We start from the raw sequence: 21,903 nt of genomic DNA on the forward strand, positions 1-21,903 counted from the left end.
GCAAAATGCCACTTAAATGTTTTCAACCCACCCAAGGTGGAGCTTTCACACAGAACCAGTAAAATAACACCGACATCTTCTAGTAGATTGCTTTTACACTGTGCAGCCTGAAGTTTTGTCTTGCAGAACCAGCGAGCTCCTGATAGCTGCTAAGATCGATGGTACTGCAGTGTTACCAGCAGGCATGATTTTATGAGATGCAGGTAGAAATGTCAGTGGCTGCTTTCTATGACACACGTTTTACAGTGGGTTGTTCTTCTCAATGAATGCACCTACATGAGTGACAGAAGGAGGAAGGACAAAAGAGGAGTTGCTTCTGCCAGCTGGTCAGGGTGAAAGTCAGAGGTATACTGCAGATCTGGTGCTGTCCAGTGGCAGCCTACAAAGGCACTCATACACAATGGAAGCCTGTAATGCATGGAGTACCCAAAACAAACAGCTTGAGTTGATTGCTGATCCTTGTGCATTGAGCTCTACTCTGAAAGCAAGTGTCCCTGCACTTCACCCAATTTCTTTCAGCACAGAGCCTGCAGTGTGCAGGTCTTTGTTCCAGCTGTCAGTCATGGAGCGCTCCTGAGCATGGAGCTCTGGTCTCATCTTTCATTGTTAATGTAGCAGCAGAATGCAGAGAAGCAGTAATGCCTCCAGGATGTATTCCTTCTGTTTTCAAGTGTTACTATATTGATGGTTTACTCACGAAGAACTTCCAATATTTTAGCCTAGTTATGCTTACGTACTGAAAGAAAGCTCTACAGGTAAACAAAAAATCACAGAATCCCGGACAGGTTGAGGGTGGCAGGACCTCTGTGTCCATCAGGCCCAACCCCAGCTCCAGCAGGACACCCAGAGCAGGGTGCCCAGGCCATGTCCAGGCATTTGGAGATCTCCATGGAGGAGACTGCACAGCCTGTCTGTGTCCCAGTGCCAGTGCTCCGTCACCTGCACAGCACAGAAGTGCTGCCTGATGGTCAGGGGGAGCCTCCTGTGTTTCAGTTTGTGCCCACTGCTTCTGGCCTTGGCACAGGGCACTGAATGAGAGCTTGGCTCTGCCCGCTGTGCACCGTCCCCACTGGCAGAACATCACAGCTCTCTCAAACCTTTCTCACAGGAGACATGCTCCACTCCCTTTATCATCTTGGTGGTCCTACACTGGACTCTGTCCAGTATGTCTATGTCTGTCTTCTACTTGGGAACCCGAATAAGATGCAGTTCTCCAAGTGACAGCACAGTACTTACCAAACTGAACAGAGAATTACCTTCCTTGACCTGCTGGCAGTACTTTGCCTACTGCAGCCGAGGACACCATCAGCTTTCTCTGCTGGAAGGACACATTTCTGGCTTGTACTCAGCTTGGTGTCCACCAGGATGCCCTGGTCATTTTCTTCCAGGCTGCATTCCAGCTGGGTGGCTCCCAGCTGGTCCTGATGCTTAGTTTCATTCTGAAAAATCAGAAGGTCAGCTTTAGGAAGTGACATCAGAGATGAATTTGCTTCTCTGGCAAATGTAATTACACAACTCCATTCTTCAAACAAAAAGAAAAAAAAAAATCAAAATACGAAAATGATAAAATGATGGAGTTTCCCTGAAACTTCAAGATTATTTCTGCAGATAAATAATGTGTTTTACCTGCCTTTGTTTTTCATAGGACGATAGACTCATCAATGTTGGAAGAGACCTCTAAGATCACCATGTCCAGCCATCAGCTGATCCCCACCATGCCACATCCACTCAGTTCTTGAACACCTCCCAGGACAGTGACACCTCTGTTTCTCTGGGCAGCTGTGCCAGTGCCTCACCACTCTTTGTGAGACAAAATTGCTCCTAATATCGCACCTGATCTGTTCCTTTTTATCTTTGCTTTTTCTCTGTTTGTCTTATTAAGACAATTGATCCTCTTCTACAAGGTGCACAAAAATAAAGGAATACAAGTGTCTCTCTTTTAAGTTTCATTTGACTGACAGCTTTCTCACTTCATAAGTTTCAGGGTTTTGTGCTTGTGCTTTTACCTTATAATCAATATGTTTATTTGGATACCAGCTGCCATTCAGAGGTGATGAAGCTTCTGAACTTTCCAGCATATCCTCATCTGGCAGAACAGTGTCTGCATTGCGCTGACTGATCTCAAGCAGAAATGTGGCAGGGTGGATTTGCTGCCAGTCGGAATGTGGTGAAACAAGCAGCACCAACTAGAGCAGAGAGCAAACCCCAGCCTCTGCTCCCTTCCTGGCCCCTGCTTGCCAGGCATCCAGCAGAGCCTTCTCACCAGCACATGCTGCAGCAAACAGGACCAGGTATCCTAAATGATGCCATAGCAGCTAAGCAGCAAGTCGAGCTCAAAAACACTAACAGATTCTTAGAATCATCAAGTTTGGAAAAAGAACACTAAGATCGTCTATTCCAACCATCAGTCTACCCTCACCATGGCCACCAACCATGTTCCTCAGTGCCAGCCTTCGGGTTCGAACACGAGCTACCATGTGTAAGTATTTTAGCCCTAGTAACAAGCAGAGAACAGGACTTTGTCTGTAAGCATTTGGCTTCTCAAAGCCGGTCTGTCTCCCTTTCTCATGGACATTTTGTGAAGGATCAGAAATTAGAATGTGAACATACAGCTAGAGCTTGAAATCATAGAAGCCTCTTGAGAAGAAGGAGGAAAGAAAAAAAAACCCAAAACATGCACACAAAACCAATTAAGCTCCAAGAAATAATGTCTGTACAGTGGCTGTATCCTATAGTAGTGTAATGGGGTTTCAGGATGTATGAGGAGATGTCCATTATCATCTTTCTCTCAATACCCAAGAGCCAAACATGAACAGAAGCTCCTCCAAATACCCTCGAGGTGGGTGCCCTGCATGGGAAGAATCCTGATCATCAACAAGTGATTCCTACTCAGTGATCACATTAAAAATAAAACCAAGCATTTCTTTGCTAACATTTCTCCACAAGAAGAAAAGAAATCCTTACCAGAAGCCAACTCACTTAGAAGTAACTCTGTCTGGAAAACCAAGTTAAATGTAAGCCATACTGCAGAAATAATCTTTTTATAATTGTTCTTATGTCTGATTTTGTGCTCACTGGAATACCGTGCGGTGCACTAGGGGCTATGTGTTTCTTCCAGAGGTAAACAGCAAACCTGAAATGCTCGTGGAGCATGGAACAATTACTGTTGGCTCCACCTGAGGCTGCTGAGCAAGCTGTTCCTTTCATTGTGCTATTATTAGATGGGAGCAGAGGGTTGGACAGCAGTGCTCATTAATGGATGGGACAGCCAAGTCTGCAGAGCGCGTGGCTTGTTTTCTGCCAGAGCTCAGACACCTGTGCACACCTAACTCCAGGTCTGAACAAAATGATTTCCCCGTGAATAAAGCACAGTGAAATGAATGAAGAATTTGGAAAAGAAAATGCAGATTTTCAAGGCAGTCCTAGGGAGTCTTGTGAATATAAATCATCACCATACTGATAAGTGGCTTTCATTTCATTTCTGTGCACAGTTGTTTCCATGCGGGTGCGGAGTATCAAATACATAATTGAAACCAAAGTGCAATAGCAGTGATGAGAACCGAGAGGTGAAAATTCCTTTGTGTTCTGAGTACAACAGTACTGACAAAATTGACACAGGAAAAAGCCTGCATGGACCCAGAGACGGTTTGACAGGAAGAGCACACTTAGAGGCAGCCTCAGGAACACAGCTAGAAGTGGAGCTGAGGGATTTATATGGCATCTGTCCAGAAAAGTAAGGAAAATACATTTTTGGCAGTAAGCACTGAGAAAATCTTGTGGTGAATACAATAAATTGAATTGAACAGAAAACACAACCAGTCCCTAGCTTGACTTTGACAAACCCCGGGCTGCCCTTAGAATGCTGCAGAAAGCGAGCGCTGCTGAATGTCAGCACGGTGTAGCATAATTTTATGGACATTCTGTACTGACATTCAGCGATGTCGGTGCTTTGGTGCACTCGCTGCGGACACACCCTTCCCTCGAGCCCCACTCGGACTCCCACTCCGTTCTGCTCCGCGGGTGCCCTGCCCACGCTCCACCCGCAGTGCTCGCAGCGGGAGACAGGTAGGGGCCTCCCGAAGCTCTCACTCCGTGCCCACCCCACCTGCTGGAACGCCAGCCTGTGAAAAGTGCCTTGTTTTCACTCGTCTTCGTTTCGCGTTTACGTCGTCCAAGCTCTTCCTATTCTAAAAGCCAACGAGGAGCTGGGTAGGTGTACCTGCTACACTACCGCACTCAGCGTTAAAGCTCTGACATTCAAACGTCCAGTTTAAAAGTTGAATAACAGCTAAATTCAGAGAGCAGTCCCGTTTCAGGGGGAGGACATTTGTCACCCCGCCAGGCTAGCGCCAATTCACGCCGCATCCCTATGGGAGCCGGAGGCAGGGACGCCCATCGCTCAGTCCCGCAGTCCCGGGTCGGGAGCTCCATTCGAACACACACGTTCCATTCTCTCGGATCGTGAGGAGATACGAGAGCGTCTAATCCCGACCCCCCAGCGCCGCCCCGCCGCGGGCTCTGCGCGCACCGCGGCAGCGGGCTCGGCTCCCCCCCCCGCGGCCCCGGGGCGTCGCCCCCGCCGCCCGTCCGAGCGCCCGCCCCGTGGGGAATCACCACCCCGCTCGGGGGCCAGGTACACTTGACGTCAGGATGGCTGTCGTCGTTTTGACGTGTAAACACTCATTTCCATTCCGGCACCGGAGGGTCTGGGAGCCGCGCAGCCCCGGGCAGCCGCGCCGAGCCGAGCCGCGCTGAGCTGTGCCGCGCCGCGCCAAGCCCTGCCGAGCCGAGCCGAGCCGAGCCGAGCCGGGCAGCGCTCGCCTAGCAACGCCGTCCCGCCGCCCCGCAGCCATGGACGGGCCCCGCCGAGCCGGTCGGTGCGCGGCCCTGGCGCTGCTGGTCGCCTGCTGCCTGGCCCGCGGCGGCGGCGCCGAGCGGCAGTTCCTCAACGAGTGGGCGGCCGAGGTCCCGGCGGGCCCCGACGCCGCCAGAGCCATCGCCGAGGAGCTGGACTACGACCTCGTGGGGCAGGTAGGGGCGGGAGACGGGTCGGGGCCCCCCGGGGCTCTGCCCTCCGGCCGGTGCCCGCGGAGCTCGGGGACGTTGCGGGCGCCGTTCCCGCGAGCGGCTCGGGGGAGGAGGGGAGGAGAGGGGCTCCGGGCGGGACGGGGCTCGGCCCCCCGGCTCCCCGCCCCGCCCTGGGGCGCCGTCGCGGGGCCGCTCTCCCGCAGGCCCTCCCGGCGCTTTTTCGGGATGCCGTGACGTCAGCGTTGTCAGGGATGAGTAACCGCCCGTGGGTGACGGCTCCGTCCCTCCTCCGGCCGGGGTCCGGGGCAGCTCGCTCCGAGAGCCGGTGCCGGAGCGGCGCGGGTCCTGCAGCCGCAAGGAGCTCTCGCAGCTGAGCCGCGGGCAGGGGCGGCCCAGCCAAGTGCCGCGGCTGGAACTGTTCTGCTGTGGGAGCGCGGCTGTACCCGTCAGTCCGACAGCCGGTCGATCGATCGATCAGTCAGTCGGTCCGTCTGTCGGTCCGTCTGTCAGCCTGTCAGCCACTCAGTCTGTCAGTCTGTCTGTCTGTGGTGGTGCTGGAGCTGGCACTGCCGTGCTGACTGCTCTGCTAGTAATGAGTGCAACTGTAAATAAAACTATTCCCCATACCTTCGGTGATAAGTCTGTGATAAGCATTAAGTACTTGAGTAAGGTTTTACTGCCATTAATACAGTTGAAGGCTGGTTCCTTGCCCTTTCAGGCACAAAGCAGTGCTGTTGGTTGTGAGTACTGGTACGTGTTATCTGTCAGGAAACACCTTTCCAGAGTGAAGGTGCACCTCTCTCTTGCAGATTGGGTCGCTTAAAAATCACTACCTGTTCAGACATAAGAGCCATCCACGGCGGTCCCGGAGAAGTGCCATTCACATCACCAAGAGGCTTTCTGATGATGAGCGGGTGAGTATTGCATCCCTTCTTCTCCTCTGTCCGTTCCGGCAGCGAATTGCCACTGCCTGATGAGGTCACTGGCAGACCTTCCTCGCTTTGCAAGTCTGATGCATTCAGCGTTTGGCTTGTGTTGAATAATACTTAATTATTCTGTCATTAATGGGCAGAGTCTGATCCTCTCAACACTTTTTTTGCAAGTGCTTTCCAGTTGCAGATTTCAGATATGCAGCACTGCAGAGGTTTGGAATTTCAGATCTGTTGCTGATGAAAATACGAACGAGGAACCACAGAGTTTTAAGTAAAAAAAAACAGTGATGCAATCCGATTGCTGTAGAAATCAGGTTTGATTTAATGTGATTGAACACTGGGGGGGGGGGGAAAAAGGGAGTTACTATGAACTGTACCTAAGACATGACCCATGGAGCAGGCTCCCCATTTCTCTGCCTGTACTTAAGGGAAGCTTCCTTGCTTGTAAATGTGGTGAGGAGACGCAGTGAGTGGCAAATTTAAGGAAAGAGCAGGATGCTGTCAAACAATATCAGACACATATCAGAACACTGACATTTGAATTTCAGATCAGCTTTATTGCAGCAGCGGTCCAAAATGTCAAGTATCTCCATTGTGAGCACTTTGAGTCATGTAAGGACAAATCACTTGAGGGCAAGTAATTGGTTATCTGAGTGAAGTTTTTGGATGTAAATGTCACCTGGGAGAATAGATTTTATGAAGAATTAAGGGAAGGATAAAGGCTGCGTATTTGTTTTGCATGTTCTGGTTCAGAGCTGCCCATTCCCATCTACCTCCTTTCACTCACTGTTGTAACAGTTATAATCTTTGAGGTTAAATCATTATAAAATGGGGGTATTCAAAGCCAGATTTCAGTATAAGTAATCATCAATAAAGTTTGTGTTTCTAATTCTTAACAGCTGCCTCAAACTGCTGGAGTTCAGTGAACATTTTGATTAATGCTCTCTCAGACACAGTATTTAGTTTTTGGGTGTGCTGTTGGAGCCAGGCAGGGGTTGGACTGGATGATCCCTGTGGGTCCCTTTCAAGTTGAGACGTTTTGTCTTTTTGTGGGGATTTATACACTGCTATAGACTTACATAGTTAGACTTCAAAAGTGGCTTTCCAGTGCTGCAGGTGATCTGTTAAATTTATTCCAATTTCCCTTTTATTTACCATCTAATATACAAATTAACAATCTGAATGAATTAGGTGTAATTATGTCATTATGTAAGTATATAAACACAAAGTAATCATGCAGTGCTGTGTAGTTATACACCGACCTTTCCTCTAAAGAGCAACAGCCACTAAAAAGATTTAAATTCATTCTTAAAAGAGGGAGGGGGAAAGAAGACAATCCTGCTTTTCTTTGCGTAGTGCCTTTGTGATTCTTACAGCACGTTAAGAGTGACAGCTGGGGGCAAAGCTTGCCTCTAACCTGAAAATTTATATCTGCTATGGGCATCCCAGTGTTTGTATAAAACAGGCGATGGCACTGAATGTTTCAAAAGGATACAGTTGTGTGGTTTCCTCACTTCTTGCAGTAGGGACCTGGGTCCCAATCATTTTCACTGCTTTGCGTACCAGTGAGTGGAGATCTGGCACAGGGCCGTCTACTCTTGCAGTGGATGGGTAGCCTGAATCTCGCTCAGCTGCTGAGTGACAAACATTTGGCTTGTTTGTCAGACATACGTGCTTGGTAGTTCCAGCTCATTTCCCTCAGAGCAGCTGTCCGCATCAAAAAACGGTGAGCGTGGAAGCTGTCAATTCTTAATTACTGTTGGCTGATGAAGAGGCCAGGCTTTGCTGTGGGCATGGAGGAGGGATAAAGGCAATTGTTATAACCTGGGCACAACTACACACAGCCTTGTGTATCAGTAATGCAATTTAGAATGCTTACACCTGCATTGGCATATTCATCTTCTGTGACTGATGGTGCTTTTTAGGGGTTTTTGCTCTAAATATATTGCACAGGGAACGTCATTAGCTTTCAGTATATGTGCCTGGTGTAGCTTCTCTTTTTAACGGTTTATGTTCTTGCGGTGAATTCTCATTAAGTTCTCCTTCAAAAAAAAAAAAAAAGGTATTTAAATCAAATCAGTACATATCTTTATTATAATAGTTTCCAACTCACTCTTGTTATATACAATGATAGATGTCAGGAGATGTCAGGAGCATGAAGTTATGGGATGACAGCAGGCAAAAATGCTGAAATCTATTCAGATGTTTAAAGCAGAAGGTTTAGATTGAAGGCAGTCTCCACCTGAGGCTCACAGCAGGATCTTGCCAGTCTCCTGAACATGAGCTTGCTTTGCTTGTTAGGAAATTGGGAAAACATCACCTGAGTCTGTGTCAGAGTGACTGTCCACATACTAGCAGTGGGTAATGTTTATTCCCATTTCCAAAAGGAGCACACAATAGAAACGGGTATCAGAATGTTTTGAACTGTTTTTAGTAATGCGTTGAAAGGAACAAGAGTGAGAAACAAATTTAAAATGTTGCCCTGTGACTTAGAGAATGCTGTGTTCATGCTCAAATGCTATGCAACTCAGTGTAAGGACGCATTAACAAAACACACTGAAATGTTTTGGCTCAGTTGCCTTAAGTGGAATAATGCCAGTGATGAAATTAGACCCATATTCATAGTTTAATAACTGATCATACCTCAGAACACAAATGGGAAGGAGACTTGAAGGTCCCTGTGGATAGCATTGTAGATATGATTGTTAGACTAAAGCCTGAGATAATCTTTCATCTTTTCTTTGAACTCCCACTTCTAGTCGATAGGCATTAAAATGAAGGTAGGATAAAGAAGCATGCTGTAGATTTCCTTCTTAAATAACCTTCTCACCATACTGCACATTTGATATAAAAGCCAGCTTTGCTTGGCATTCACTGGGGCTCAAATGCTAACTTGTACTTAATGATTTTAATTGCACTGCATAGTGATTTCACCATGTCCCCTTTCCTGAAGTACACTGTATTACAAAATAAATAATCTTCCTCTCTGCATCAGACGTTGCTTTTTTTTGCAGTAGGCATCAATATTTTTCTGTGTGAGGAAACCCTTATCCTTTGGGCTAAGAAAGTCCCCATGTATATGGCTTACTTCTCCCATCTATGTAAATAACTGCAGGTGTCATGGGCAGAGCAGCAGTATGAAAAAAAGCGAACTAAGCGTGCGGCTGTGACAGACTCGGCAGAGAATCTCTTCAATGATCCTATGTGGAATAAGCAGTGGTATCTGGTAAGAATTTGCCTGACTGTGGAACTGGGGGCAATGAATTTCGGTTGTGCTATCAACTGTACTATTTTATTAGTAACAGAGCGAGGGGCTGATAATAGAACATGATATATTAGCTAAAATCTACCTTTAGCTTAAAAATGTTTGTTGTTAGTGTGTAAGAATTCCTTTATCATGTCTGAAGCTGGGTGCAGATTCCTTCATTAAAAGTGATAGTGTGGAGAGCATACTCCAGCAGAAATCAAAGGCATGCATGCACATATAACAGGTACCTTGAACCTCTTGGTCAAGGATGTAAGTAGAAGAGATTCTGTGTAGCTCACGTGTTCAAAACCTCAAGAAAAAGAGATTTCCTAACCTCTCTACCTTGAATATGACAAATCAGAAATACAGTTAATCACTTATATTTTGTACAATTTCTTTTGAGAGTCTGTATTTCCACAAGGCATCTCACTGCACTTTCAGTCTAGATGTCAGTGTTTCACTCTGAATGGGGATAGGTTAAAAGATGTATAGCAAGAAGGATGTTCAAAGTGCAAGCACAGCCCGAGTGCTGTTTTTTTTTCTTCAAAACACATAACATAAAATATTTCCTACTACAGACTTCTTTTCAACATAGAAAATGGTTATCTTTAAGAATGTTATTTTCTTTGAAGCTGAGAATGTGCTTGCTTGCTTGCCTGCTTTTAATAGGAAGCAGGAGATATCCAAGATGTCTGTAAAGGACTAATGGACAAAAGCACAAGAGTTCAAAAACTCTTTTCTTTTCTTTTTTTTTTTTTCAAAAGAAGCAAAGTCCTGCTCTATAAGAGACATAGTTCCACTTCCCACCTTCGTGTGATTTTCGCCCCTTTTTCCTCCGATTTACCCATATGAGAAACAGAGAGATGCTTACACTTGTTTGCAGTACACATTGATTTTTTTCTGACTAAATGCATAAGTGCATCAAATAGTTTCTTCCAAAATCTATCCTTGCCTTGTGGTAAATTACTTATTATCTGATTAATGACAACAGTTTCTAACTTCTGTTATGTGTGCCTTCCACCAATACCAGGAATAAATGTTTTTTTTTATGGAATCCAGAGAACAAAACTTGAAACTTCAAAAATTCCCTCAATAGCAGCAGTCAGAAAATAAAGTAAAAATTGAAAGAATTGTCATAACATATTTCTTCCTCTGAGCCTAGTATTTTGTCCGATATTCTCTTGGAAACAAAGAAATTAAAAACCTGTGATCAACTAAGTTAATGTGCACAGGAAAACACATAGTGCTGGGTTTTATGTCTCCATTTTTATAGTGTAATAAGTAAAGCTTCAAAATTCAATGTATGCACTGCACATTTAATATTAGAGAGGAAAAATGACCTGCTTAGGAAATGCTCTTCTGAGAGCACTTCCACTTGCTGTGCAAAGGAAGGCTCTAGATGATTCACGCTTTCAGCTGATTTACCACAGGAACAGTAATGAGGGTAGTAAACAGAAAGTTGTGATTCAGCACAGTTGTTCCTAGCCAAACGGCTGCCTTAATTGTTTTAGCCATTAATTATTCTGCTCTGGCTAACTTGAATGTCAAAGGAGAAAACGTTTGGAGAAAATACAGTTTACTGTGCTGTGGGCTACTTAATGCCTTCTCATCAGGAGAAAGGAACAGTTAGTAGGTCTGATCATTAACTCAGCTTTCCAAGGATCATGGCTATATCTCTACCATTCCCATCTTTCTGTTGTGTACCTCTAATAAACACAAGGTGCTTTTTATTCAGAGGTGGAAGCTTCAGGTAACCAGGGTGCTGTCTTTTGGTACTACAGGTATTTGAACATACTACAGGTTTTTGTTTTATTTCTTCAAAGTTTGAACAAAGTATACAAATTCAGCCTGGAATGGTTTAAAGAACATTTAGAATATGTCTTTGAATCTGTGTGTTGTGAGTGGATGCAAATATTAACGCATTTGTAATCCATTCTGTTCCTCAGCAAGATACAAGAATAACTCCATCTCTTCCCAAACTGGATCTCCACGTTATTCCTGTGTGGCAAAAAGGGATTACAGGCAAGGGTGTTGTCATCACAGTATTAGATGATGGATTGGAGTGGAATCACACTGACATTTACTCCAACTATGTAAGTTTGGGCATTAGATTGCTGTTGAATAGGTTAACTAATTGTAAATTTGATCTGCAGATGCTCTTGCTGTCCCCATCTTGCTCTCTGTTCTGTAAGGCAGCTCCTACATTAGTGAGAATGAAATGTTTGACTCAGGCATTATTTGGAACCTGGTCTGTGTCACAGGAAGTTGAATGTTACTTAGGAAAGATAACTTCTTTTTTTCTCAGTGGATTTAGTTGTGTATGTGTTTGTGTACAGTGGTTTAATGCTGAATTATTAAAGCTCCATGAAAAATTTATGGAATTGTTAATGTTCATCAAATTCTATGCACTTGATTGCTGTCAGGATGAAGCACGTCAATTGAATAAATACAGGCACTAGAACCCATTTTGTTACACATTTAAAAATCTATTTCCTGGTTGTCCCAATTAATTCTGTTATTTTAAATGCAGGATCCAAGGGCAAGTTATGATTTCAATGACAATGACCATGATCCATTTCCTAGATATGACCCAACAAACGAAAACAAGTGAGTAACCTCCCAGTTGTGTGAAGAGAACCAAACAGTGCAGTACTTTGTGTGTTACAACATGCAAGTGTGGAAGTATGTATGACCCCTATTGCAATTATATATGAAAGGAAAATTTGTGCCACAGAATCAGAGAATGATTGAGGTTGGAAGGAATCTCTGGACCAGTTTGGTACAAGCCCTGCTCTGTCAGATACCCTTTGAGATGGTTGCCCAGAACTTTGTTCTAGAAGCTTTTTGAGTGCTCCAAGGATGGAGACGGCAACCTCTTTCATCAGCTTGTGCCGGTGTTCAGAAAGCACTCACAGTTTCCTAATGCTCAGACAGAACCTCCAGTATTTTCATTCACACAAATGTTTTCACAGACTCTGGAAATTAAAGAAATTAAATTTTCACGTAATGAGTTTCTCCATATCATAGTATGTGTGAAGTCTGATATTTTTCTGTAAGTTGAACAGAAAAATCTGTTCATATCCCATTGTGTGTTTGTAGAATAATATCTACTGAAGCAGATTTTGACTTTCCCTGTTTTGCTCTGGGAAACTTAAAATATATCTCTTGTGAAGGACTCTGTAAGATACAGTTTCTTAGAGGAATTTAGAAAACTGCCCAAAAAATCTCATCCCACCTGGCCATTTCTTGTAGCTTAGGACATTGTGATTTTGTCAGTACCTTCTGGGCTAATAGCATGTATTCTAGCTCAGTGCAAATGGGCACAGGTGCAGTCATGCTTCTGACTTCATCGGTTTGTATGGCTGCGATTGTGAAGAAGGTTACATTCACTTCCTGGAAAATCTTTCAGGTAAAAGGTATCTGGAAGCATTGTGGACCAGTTTTGGCCTGAGCGTCTTCAAGGTGATAATTTAGGAAGTTTCAGAAAGTTTGAACACAGGCACAAGCCAGTTTGTTTTGTGGACCTGTGTGTCTTGGAAGGAGTGGGGAATTCTCTTGATCTACCACTCTGGTACTCAATGAGACATCACAGTGGATCTGTTACTGTGGGAGTATTCACAGTAGTTCTGTGAGGGTGTTGTCCTTCAGAGGGAGAAAAGAGTGGAACTGTTTAAAAGCTGGTGCAAAGAATAAGTCAATTTATTAAAACAATTGGGATGCCACTATTCAATGAAGATGCAATAAGAAACCAAAGCACTCGTTCTTTATTGTCTGTCCAGAGTATGATAGCATCCACAACAACATAAATCATGATGTGGGGAAAAAAACAGTCAATCAATGGATAAATGTCCAATGAACAAGCCTTTTGAAAAATGACATTTCTACTTTACTACAGCGTTATTTAAGAGCAAGAGTACATTATCCTTTTTCTCTGATGACTTTATCTCTTATATCTACCTGTATTATCCCTAATCTTTATTAATAAGTAAATGGAATTCAGCCCAGAAGCATTCAAACAGTTCATTGAATAACAATCTGTAGTGCTAAATAATAAAACTCTTCTACAATTATCTTTACCTGAAGATTTTCTGTACCAAAGAGTAAAGAATTGCCTACAGCAAAAAAAAAAAAAAAAAAAAATTGCATAGTATGTACATAGTTACATGAAAAATTCAGCAATGGTGAATATACTTAACAGGCTAACTTAATACATTTCTAAATAAAGAAATAAAGACAGTCCTTAGAAAAAATAAAAAGAATATCTAAAAATGTGGTTAAAAAAGTCTGACTCATGTTTTGTTCTGAAAAAAATTAACGTCATTGCCACATAATTTGACACTGCTCTTATGCTCTGCTAAAACAAGTGTAACTAATAGGTCAGTAAGGCTTAGATTAGTTATTTATCATCTTGTCATGATGATTATTTGACGATTAAATGTGTAAAATTATAGAGACTGAAGTCTAAGGCAAACAAATATTTTTGTATAATGTGAATATAATACCAAAGCTATTCAATAGCTGCATTACATTCTGTTCAAGACATCCACCACATCAAGAAAGTCTCTGATGAGTTTTTGTATATGTTACATGGAAGTATCTAGGTTATGAGAAGTCATTTATTCTTGCTATATTTATCCAGGCATGGAACACGGTGTGCAGGAGAAATTGCCATGCAAGCCAACAACAGAAAATGTGGAGTTGGAGTAGCCTACAATGCTAAAGTTGGAGGTAAGAAACCAAGAATAGTTAGTTGTCTGAAGTGAATGGAAACCAGGAAGCATCACTCTTGCACTTATAGGCTCCAGGATAGAGTGACACTGTTTCTTAAATTTCAACATATTTTCTGGATTCTGGTTTTCACTTCAATATAGGTAGATTACATAATATGTAACAAGAAAATAATAACAAGAAAATAATAATATGGATAGTAAAAACTGTCTATTTTTTACCCAGAGATAAGACTGTTTCTTTAAAAGAACAACAGATTCACTTCTTATAGCTGGTTATTTTGGGAGAAGATGGCATGGGGGAGGAGAAGGATTTGAGAAGAATAGAAGAAAATACATCCAAATTTATACCCACCTTTGCTTACAGCGTATTATTTCCATCTACACAGTTACTTTCAAAAAGTCATGTCAGTCCAGGTACTCATAGTGCTGTGGTAATTATCATCGTAAATTAATTTTGAAAATAGGTATTTATTCTTGTCCATCAGTCAGTATTTTCATTTTTTGAAGAGGTGATTAAAAGTTTAATCCATTAGTGATTTATGAAATAGTTATAATTGAAGTATCAGTAGTAAATGGTCATTTAGCTCAGAGGAAGATACTTGTTACAGCCCTGGTTTTTCCATTTTTTCTTTAAACAAAGGGATGTTAAGTGGCAATTGACACCTTTAACTGCCATTCCCACCATTTTAGTCTTATGTTCATAGGTTCCATTTACTCTGCTGAGCTGTCAGCTTTGCATTCTACCTTTGCCACAATGCATTATGCTGTCATGCTCTGTTTAAATAAAATATCTCACTCACAAGATGAAGATGCCAGATTTTCAAAGCAAGGCAAAATGGATGAAGCTGCAGTGATGTCTGAACTCCTGCTGTGTCACTATTTTAAGGTACTTATATCTACACAGAAGGTTTTTCCACAGTTTTCATTTGCAAATGCGTATTAGAAATCTGTGCTGGGTGATTTGTCTACAAAAGGAAAATAACAGGAGGAAAAGCAATCCAGCACTCCAAATCCCAGAAATCTGCTTGTAATTGGACAAGGAAGGAGAAAATTAGGAAAGTTGAAATAAATTGTGAGCTGGTCTGCATGACTACCCCAATTGTGTTAGGGATGTAACAAAAACTCGTTCAAAGAGCAATAAGAGGAGTCTTCAAAGGATTAGCTAGATTTGGAATTTGCTCTGAGTGGTCACTGGAAGGCTTTTTTGAGGTGGGAGTTACGCAGGATTTATTTCTTTACAGTTTTTTTTTTTCTTTTTAAGTGTATGAAATGATACATCTCACACTTCTATTTGATATTAGTTCAGGTTGGCTTTTCTAAGCAGTTATTTCCTTGTATCACTTGGCATGCTGCATGAATCCAGTGGTCCAGAGCCACTGCATTCTCTCTGATAGTCAGGAATATATGCTTTAGAGAAAGTGACTCTGACACTTGGAGTATGCTGTTCTCTGACCTTCAACAGCAGAGAATGCTTTAACTTTGTCCTAATGTAAAATAGTCAATTCATAATCCTTTATTTTCCATGAAAATACTAACTAAAAATACTGTCTAACAATCTCGGGTGTTCTAATTTGTCATGTTAATGTCTGGCCTTGTTCTGAAATCTGCATGAGTCTTTTCAAGACCTTGTATCTGTGAAGCTTTTCTGTGTATGGTGTGAAGCAAATGCTTACTAATGTCAATTTTAAAAGCGATACCTTTCAGTTTCTTTTAATGTGAACCTCTTGCTTTGGATAGAGCTAAGAAACGTGTGTGTATTTGGAGTAAAGCAGGGTTTATATATCTTCGTGCATATCTATCCATCACACCATGCTACAGCATTTCTTTGGTACTACCATGGAAATCAAACGATGAAGAAGCTCCATATTACAAAGGACTGGGCTGAGAATTCCCACATAATGATGTGTTGCTAAGAATAACCTTCTGCCATGCAAATGTATATACATCTCTGAAATTACCTTGGGCTTTGCCTGCTTTTCAGTTTGTGGGACTGATGATGAGAGAAGGCATGCGGAAGAATTTATGCAAGAGCAGATCATTGGAATCTGCTTAGGGAAATATTACTGCAGTCATCACATCTCTGGGTTGGCTTAAACATGCAGCATTTCTGGAGATTACAAAAACAAGGCAATGATTTATTTATTTTTTTTCTTGAGCCATTTTTATCAGTTTGTTACCAATGATCTTGTTTTATTCCTTGCTACATTATTTGTCAGTTGCATTGGCGTGGCTTGTTTGGGAGATATCTGTATACTGTTCTCTGCATTCCCACTATCTCATGATATATTACAACCCAGTGCCCAAAGCTTTCAGTCATTTTCACACAGGCAGATCTTTGCTCACAGTTATGACTGAATCTCACAATGCTAAGCCACCTGAAATAGGAGTGTTCAAAATGTTAGAAGCTTAAGCCTCTGGAGAGTAAGTGGTATTTTTAGAACCTGAGGCACAGGATATACCTTGATTCTTTTCTCAGCTTTATGAGTGATAGTGGCATCAGTGAGCAAATTAACTCCCTTGTCCCTTTTTGTCACTTACTAATGTGAAATAACCATAGAATCATATAATGGTTTGAGTTGGAAAGAAGCATAAAGCCCACCCAGCCCCACCCCGTGCCGTGGGCAGGGCTGCCCCCCACCAGCTCAGCTGCCCAGGGCCCCATCCAACCTGGCCCTGAGTGCCTCCAGGGATGGGGCACCACAGCTTCTCCGGGCAGCTGAGCCAGGGCCTCACCGCTCTCTGGTAATTTCTTCTTCACATCTAACCTAAATCTTTCCTCTTTTAGTTTAAAATAATTCCCTCTTGTCCTATTACAACCAGACTGTGTAGTTCTCCCACCTGCTTGTAAGTTCCCCTCGTAAATATTATTAAATAATAAAGCTCAGCTTTCTCACAAATGATTTTAGGAGTCTTGGGGTTTGTCTCTGTGCACAAAGTTATGCTTTTTTAATGATTAGTAGTGAAAAGGAAGAATGACACACATAGATGCAAGAGGAAGAGCTTTTTTTCTTTTTCATTTTTCTAGAACAGTCACATTCTTCTTGATGTGTTTTGGAAAAATTCCCATTTAGTGGAAAATACTAGGAAATGAGAACACGTAATTCTATAGTACTCATACTGCTGTAGTATAAGCTTGGCAGGTTCAGGAGAATATTTATTTCTTGAAAATGGGCTGAGTCCTGACTCCTGTAGCTCATCTATTGCTACTGTTGCTGGGAGAAGCTACCAGAGTGGTTGCCAGACTACTGCTGTTTCTTTCCTCATCCAGTCCTGGACAGTGGTAGCAATCCTATTGCAGGGCTGGAGTTTGCAGAGCAAGAGATCCAGTGCAGATGAGCCATTGTCTGCTGCTGAATTTTAAATACCACTGATCTCGAGCTTGCTCTGAAGATTAGATCAGGCAGTACCTAATAAAATGTTAATGATAGATATCACTAGTCTCTCTGGATTGCTCACAGTGGGAAAAAAATGTGGTAGTAAAACAGCAACGAGAATTTTTTGTCATGAAGAATGAAGAACTGGTGAAATAGGATCACAAATACAGAACAAGCTTAATGGCAGACAGGACCAAGTGTATCAGTCAGCACAGTCATAATTAACCCTTAAAAATAGCGTTGGTAAAACCTATGTAGTTTTAATGATACAATAGCCATTTCAGTGAAGAAGTCTTTTGCAGACTTAGTTGGAAAAGAGTGAAGTAAAAAAAGCTCAATGTAATAACAAGAAAACAGGAACACTAAATGAAACATCATCTTCTTGGCTTTCTGCAAAAAGAGAAAAAAGAGTCAATAAGGTGCAATCAAGATTTTAGGTTGTTTTTTTTTTTTTTCAATGTGTAGAGTCCCAAGCTTTGCAAAAAGGGTAAGTGTACTGTTTTGCATTGGCCTGAGTATTATTTAAATGAATAGCAATAGGCTGTGGTGCAGTTGCTTTAGATAAATTTTGCTGCAAATGCAACAGTCAGGTAACAAAGGGGAAAGGGGAAACAGAAAGTAAATACAATCTGCTTGTTTTTCTTTGTTAAGGTATACGCATGCTGGATGGAATAGTCACTGATGCTATTGAAGCCAGTTCAATTGGTTTCAATCCAGAACACGTGGATATTTACAGTGCAAGCTGGGGCCCAAATGATGACGGTAAAACTGTTGAGGGACCTGGGAGGCTGGCACAGAAAGCTTTTGAGTATGGGATAAAACAGGTATGATACTTTAAAAAAAAAAATACAATAAAATGTGGCAGAGGACAGAATTTTAAAATGGTTTGTCTCAGGCAGGAAATGAAAATGGTTTGTGCTCTATTCACATAACTGAAAAGCAGAACAGTACTGGTCAGAAAATACCAGCTAGAACATGACTTTCAAAAAGGTGCGATTAGAGCCTTCTTAAGCTTGTTTTAGCTGGTATTCTCTACAGATAAGCTTTCTTCTTCCATCCTTACTTCTGCTGCCTCTATCTCACCCAACCCCCACCCTTCTCTGCCGCTTATTTTGCACTGAACAGTAATTGGATTTCTGCACTGAAAGCCTATAAAAACTTAATACAAAATTTCTGCTTCATGAATATTTTGCTGTATGAAATACTGATGCATTTTAGCGCTCTGTAGATGGGTTTGTATTGTGTTAGTTGCATTAGTTTATAAATAAATGCATATCACATTCCAATTAAAGTGAAGATAGCAAAAAAGCATAATGAAGAGTGATGGAAACAGTGGTTTTACAAGTTGCTGTGGTTTTTTTGTTATGCTTTTTTGACCTCATTGGATGATAAGTGGGATACTAACAGAGCTACTGGGGATCTGTCAAAAAACTGCTCTTGCTCTTGCCAGTGAGGTGAAAAGATATCTAAAGATGGACAGGCACTAATATAGAAAGGAAATGTGAATCAGAGTCAAGAAAGGAGGAAAATGGAGAACGCATGAAGGAAAGAGCAGAGCAAAAGAGGATACTGGAAACAGAGCAGACAGGAGAGAAGAAAAAAAGGCAAGTCTGAGAGGTGGCATGCTCTGAGGGAAGAGTGGAGTTGAGAAATGGGTTTCTGATAACAAGCACCTCAGTCCAGATGTACACGGTAAGAAAAGAGGGACAGCGAAAAGCAGCAGTTAAGGAACCAGGTTCAATGGTTTTACTTGGAAAAAACAGGTTATTTGGTAAAGAATGTACTTTTTTGTTGTTGTTTTTTTTTTTTTCTTTTTTTTCCCCCCCACTTGTTCTGTTTAACGAGGGGATCAAATTTAAATTTAATTTGTCAGGCTTCCTCTGGCGAGGATCTGAATGCTCTTCATTCCCCATCAAGTTACTTAGAGATGGGATTGCCAACAAAGTTAAGTTTAATCCCTGACCCCTTTATTGCTGGCCCAGTAAAGCACTTAAGCATGTGCATAGCCGTAAGCATCTGTGAGCCATTAGGAGCACTCCATCAGAAATCAAACACCTGTTTACATATATCATTGCCTTTCTGGACTGCAGCCTTGATTCTCAAAACAAAATATTATCTCATTTTCTATAATGGATGTTGGTTGTCCTGCATATTTTTGCAACTGTTTCAAAAAGAGTGCAGCTTTTGCTTTGTTATCTTTATTTTTAATGTTTTAAGTTCTGCAAATGAATAAATCACTCAGTGCTTGCATGAATAAATCTTACCTGAGTAGGAATGTATTTCAACTGCAGGTTCCAGTGAATATACATGTATTAATAAAATACAAACTTTTGCTCCTCACACAAAATGCATTGTCTCCTCTAAAGGACTATCTCAGCATAAGACTGAATTGAATAGCTGGCGTATGCTTTCTCTGTGATAGCTGTGATGGTTCACATACTACTGCAGCACTCTGTTGTCAGCTGTCAGCATCAGTTGTTAGCTGTTGGTACCTTATTACACACTGAAGGCTCAAGCAGGGAGTGAGAATGATTACGTCCTGAGATTGCTGGTGCTGGTTCATGGATTTGTAAGAGAAGGGAGGGTTTTCAGCCAGATGTGCTTACTGGTTTTCTGTTTTTCAGCGAGTGCTAACAATGAAAGACTTTATTACAAAAAAATAATGGTGGAAGAGTCATATTAAGTATATCATTTTCACTGGTTACCTATGATTCAAATGCAAGTGAAATAACTCCTGATGAACTGGAAAGGGAAAGGGAAAGGAAATGGGAAAGGGAGAGGAAGAGGAAGAGGGAAAGGGAAAGAGAAAGGGAGAGAGAAAGGGGAAAGGAAAGGGAAACAGAGAGAGAGAGGGAGAGAGAAAGGGGAAAGGAAAGGAAAGGAAGAGAAGGAAAAATGGAAAGGGAAGGGAAAGGAAGGAAAGGGAAAGAGAAAGAGAAGGGAAAGGGAAAAAGGGAAAGGGAAAAAAAAAGAAAAAGGGAAGGGAAAAGGGAAAAAACGCAGTCAAGTGGGAAAAACTTACCTGTTGATCACAGATCCAGTTTTTAACATTAATGCCTGTTTTGAGGAAAATTGCTGTCTCTGGACACTAAACATAGACTAGTCAAAGATACAGACAAACTAAGGATGTACTATAGGTTCTGAGATAGAATACCGCAAGTAGCATTTTTTTTTTCTGTATGTCTTCTATGATGTTATAGAAGATTGTCCTTTTCTACCTGAAAATGTTAGATGTGTTAGGGTCTCATGGTAGAGATAAGAGGAGTTGTTAAGAATGCATTATGACAACTGAAATCTCTTTTATAATTGCACATTTCATTTCCTCCAGGGCCGAAATGGAAAAGGCTCCATTTTTGTGTGGGCTTCTGGGAATGGAGGTCGTCAGGGTGACAACTGTGACTGTGATGGTTACACTGATAGTATCTACACTATCTCCATTAGCAGTGCTTCTCAGCAAGGCCTTTCTCCCTGGTATGCAGAGAAGTGCTCTTCAACTCTGGCCACAGCATACAGCAGTGGGGATTATACTGACCAAAGAATTGTAGGTTATTTTTACCAGATTCAGAACAAACATTAAAATGTGTTATATATGTAACTAACAAGTTAGAGTTCTTAAATGCTTTGTTTCTACTGCTTGCTTTTCATATGCTTTATGTGCTTAGCGATTTCATTTCCAGACAGTGAGGAGTTTGTAGTACAAAACATGTTTGTATTCCTGAACACCTGCTACTGTAAAACAATGGCTAATTGTTGTAGCAGTGCATTTAAATGAGCATGCTGAAATCTTCTGACATTTGAGTGTGACAGAGGTTGATGCATGAAGATGGTTCCATTCATCACAAAGAGAGAATATATGCAAAAAGAACTCATAAGCGTAATGTGCCCATACGAGTTAGTGCCCCTGTACATATTGTCACTCTAACACTTTTTGTAATATTTTTAGCCCCTCAGTTCCTAATGTTCCTAATGACAACAACAATGGTATTTGCAGACCTATAAAAGGTACCCAGTAAGTGGACAGATCAGCCTGTACCTTCATTAACTGTGCAAGAAATAACTTGTACTAAAGAAATTTGCTGTGATGAAATAATACTGAAGGACCTATGATTTTTTTTCAGCTCTGGTTGTTGGTAATTTTAGAATGAATTATATGAGTGGAGATTAAACTAATGTCATTGCAAGTTAGCTGACGGACTGATAATTCCTAAGAGATTACTCTTCAGATCTGAGTTGTAAAGGTCTCAGTGTTTCCCCTTTCTGTTTCTAGAGATACATGGGCAGATGAGTTTGGTATTTAATTGCCAAATAAAGCACATGTTTCATTGCAAATTATAGTTCTTCAGCTGAAGAGAGAGCAGAACACTAATACTAATCCTATGAGTAATTTTTTAGTAAGCAGTAATTTTAAATGTTCTAGGCCCAACACAATGATCTGTTTTTATGATTCACCAGTAGGCCTGAAACACTTATTACGAAACCTTAGAATAAAAAAAGATATTCAGTGTGGGAGTATTTTGTTCAAACACAAAGCATTTTGATACAAAAAATATAGTTGAACTAAAAAGAGTAGAATGAAATATGAATAAATTTAA

General features: G+C 41.8%; 1 protein-coding gene across 2 annotated transcripts in view; it reads left to right on the forward strand.

Annotated features, from left to right (window-relative positions):
- Positions 1-3,040: 3,040 nt before the first annotated feature.
- The window catches only part of PCSK1 (proprotein convertase subtilisin/kexin type 1), a 32,753-nt gene continuing 13,890 nt past the window's right edge, over positions 3,041-21,903 (forward strand). For both annotated transcript variants that reach the window (XR_016461626.1, XM_031605297.2), the window contains exons 1-8: positions 3,041-5,031; positions 5,838-5,942; positions 9,076-9,186; positions 11,154-11,300; positions 11,738-11,814; positions 13,847-13,935; positions 17,963-18,135; positions 20,640-20,852. Coding sequence is in view for 1 of the 2 variants with exons in the window: in XM_031605297.2 (XP_031461157.2) it covers positions 4,852-5,031; positions 5,838-5,942; positions 9,076-9,186; positions 11,154-11,300; positions 11,738-11,814; positions 13,847-13,935; positions 17,963-18,135; positions 20,640-20,852 (1,095 nt within the window). In the remaining variant the exon portion in view is untranslated. The remainder of the gene's footprint in view (positions 5,032-5,837; positions 5,943-9,075; positions 9,187-11,153; positions 11,301-11,737; positions 11,815-13,846; positions 13,936-17,962; positions 18,136-20,639; positions 20,853-21,903) is intronic.

This window comes from Phasianus colchicus, chromosome Z (genome assembly GCF_987193195.1).
Source record: "Phasianus colchicus chromosome Z, bPhaCol1.hap1.1, whole genome shotgun sequence".
NCBI classification, from domain to species: Eukaryota; Metazoa; Chordata; class Aves; order Galliformes; family Phasianidae; genus Phasianus; species Phasianus colchicus.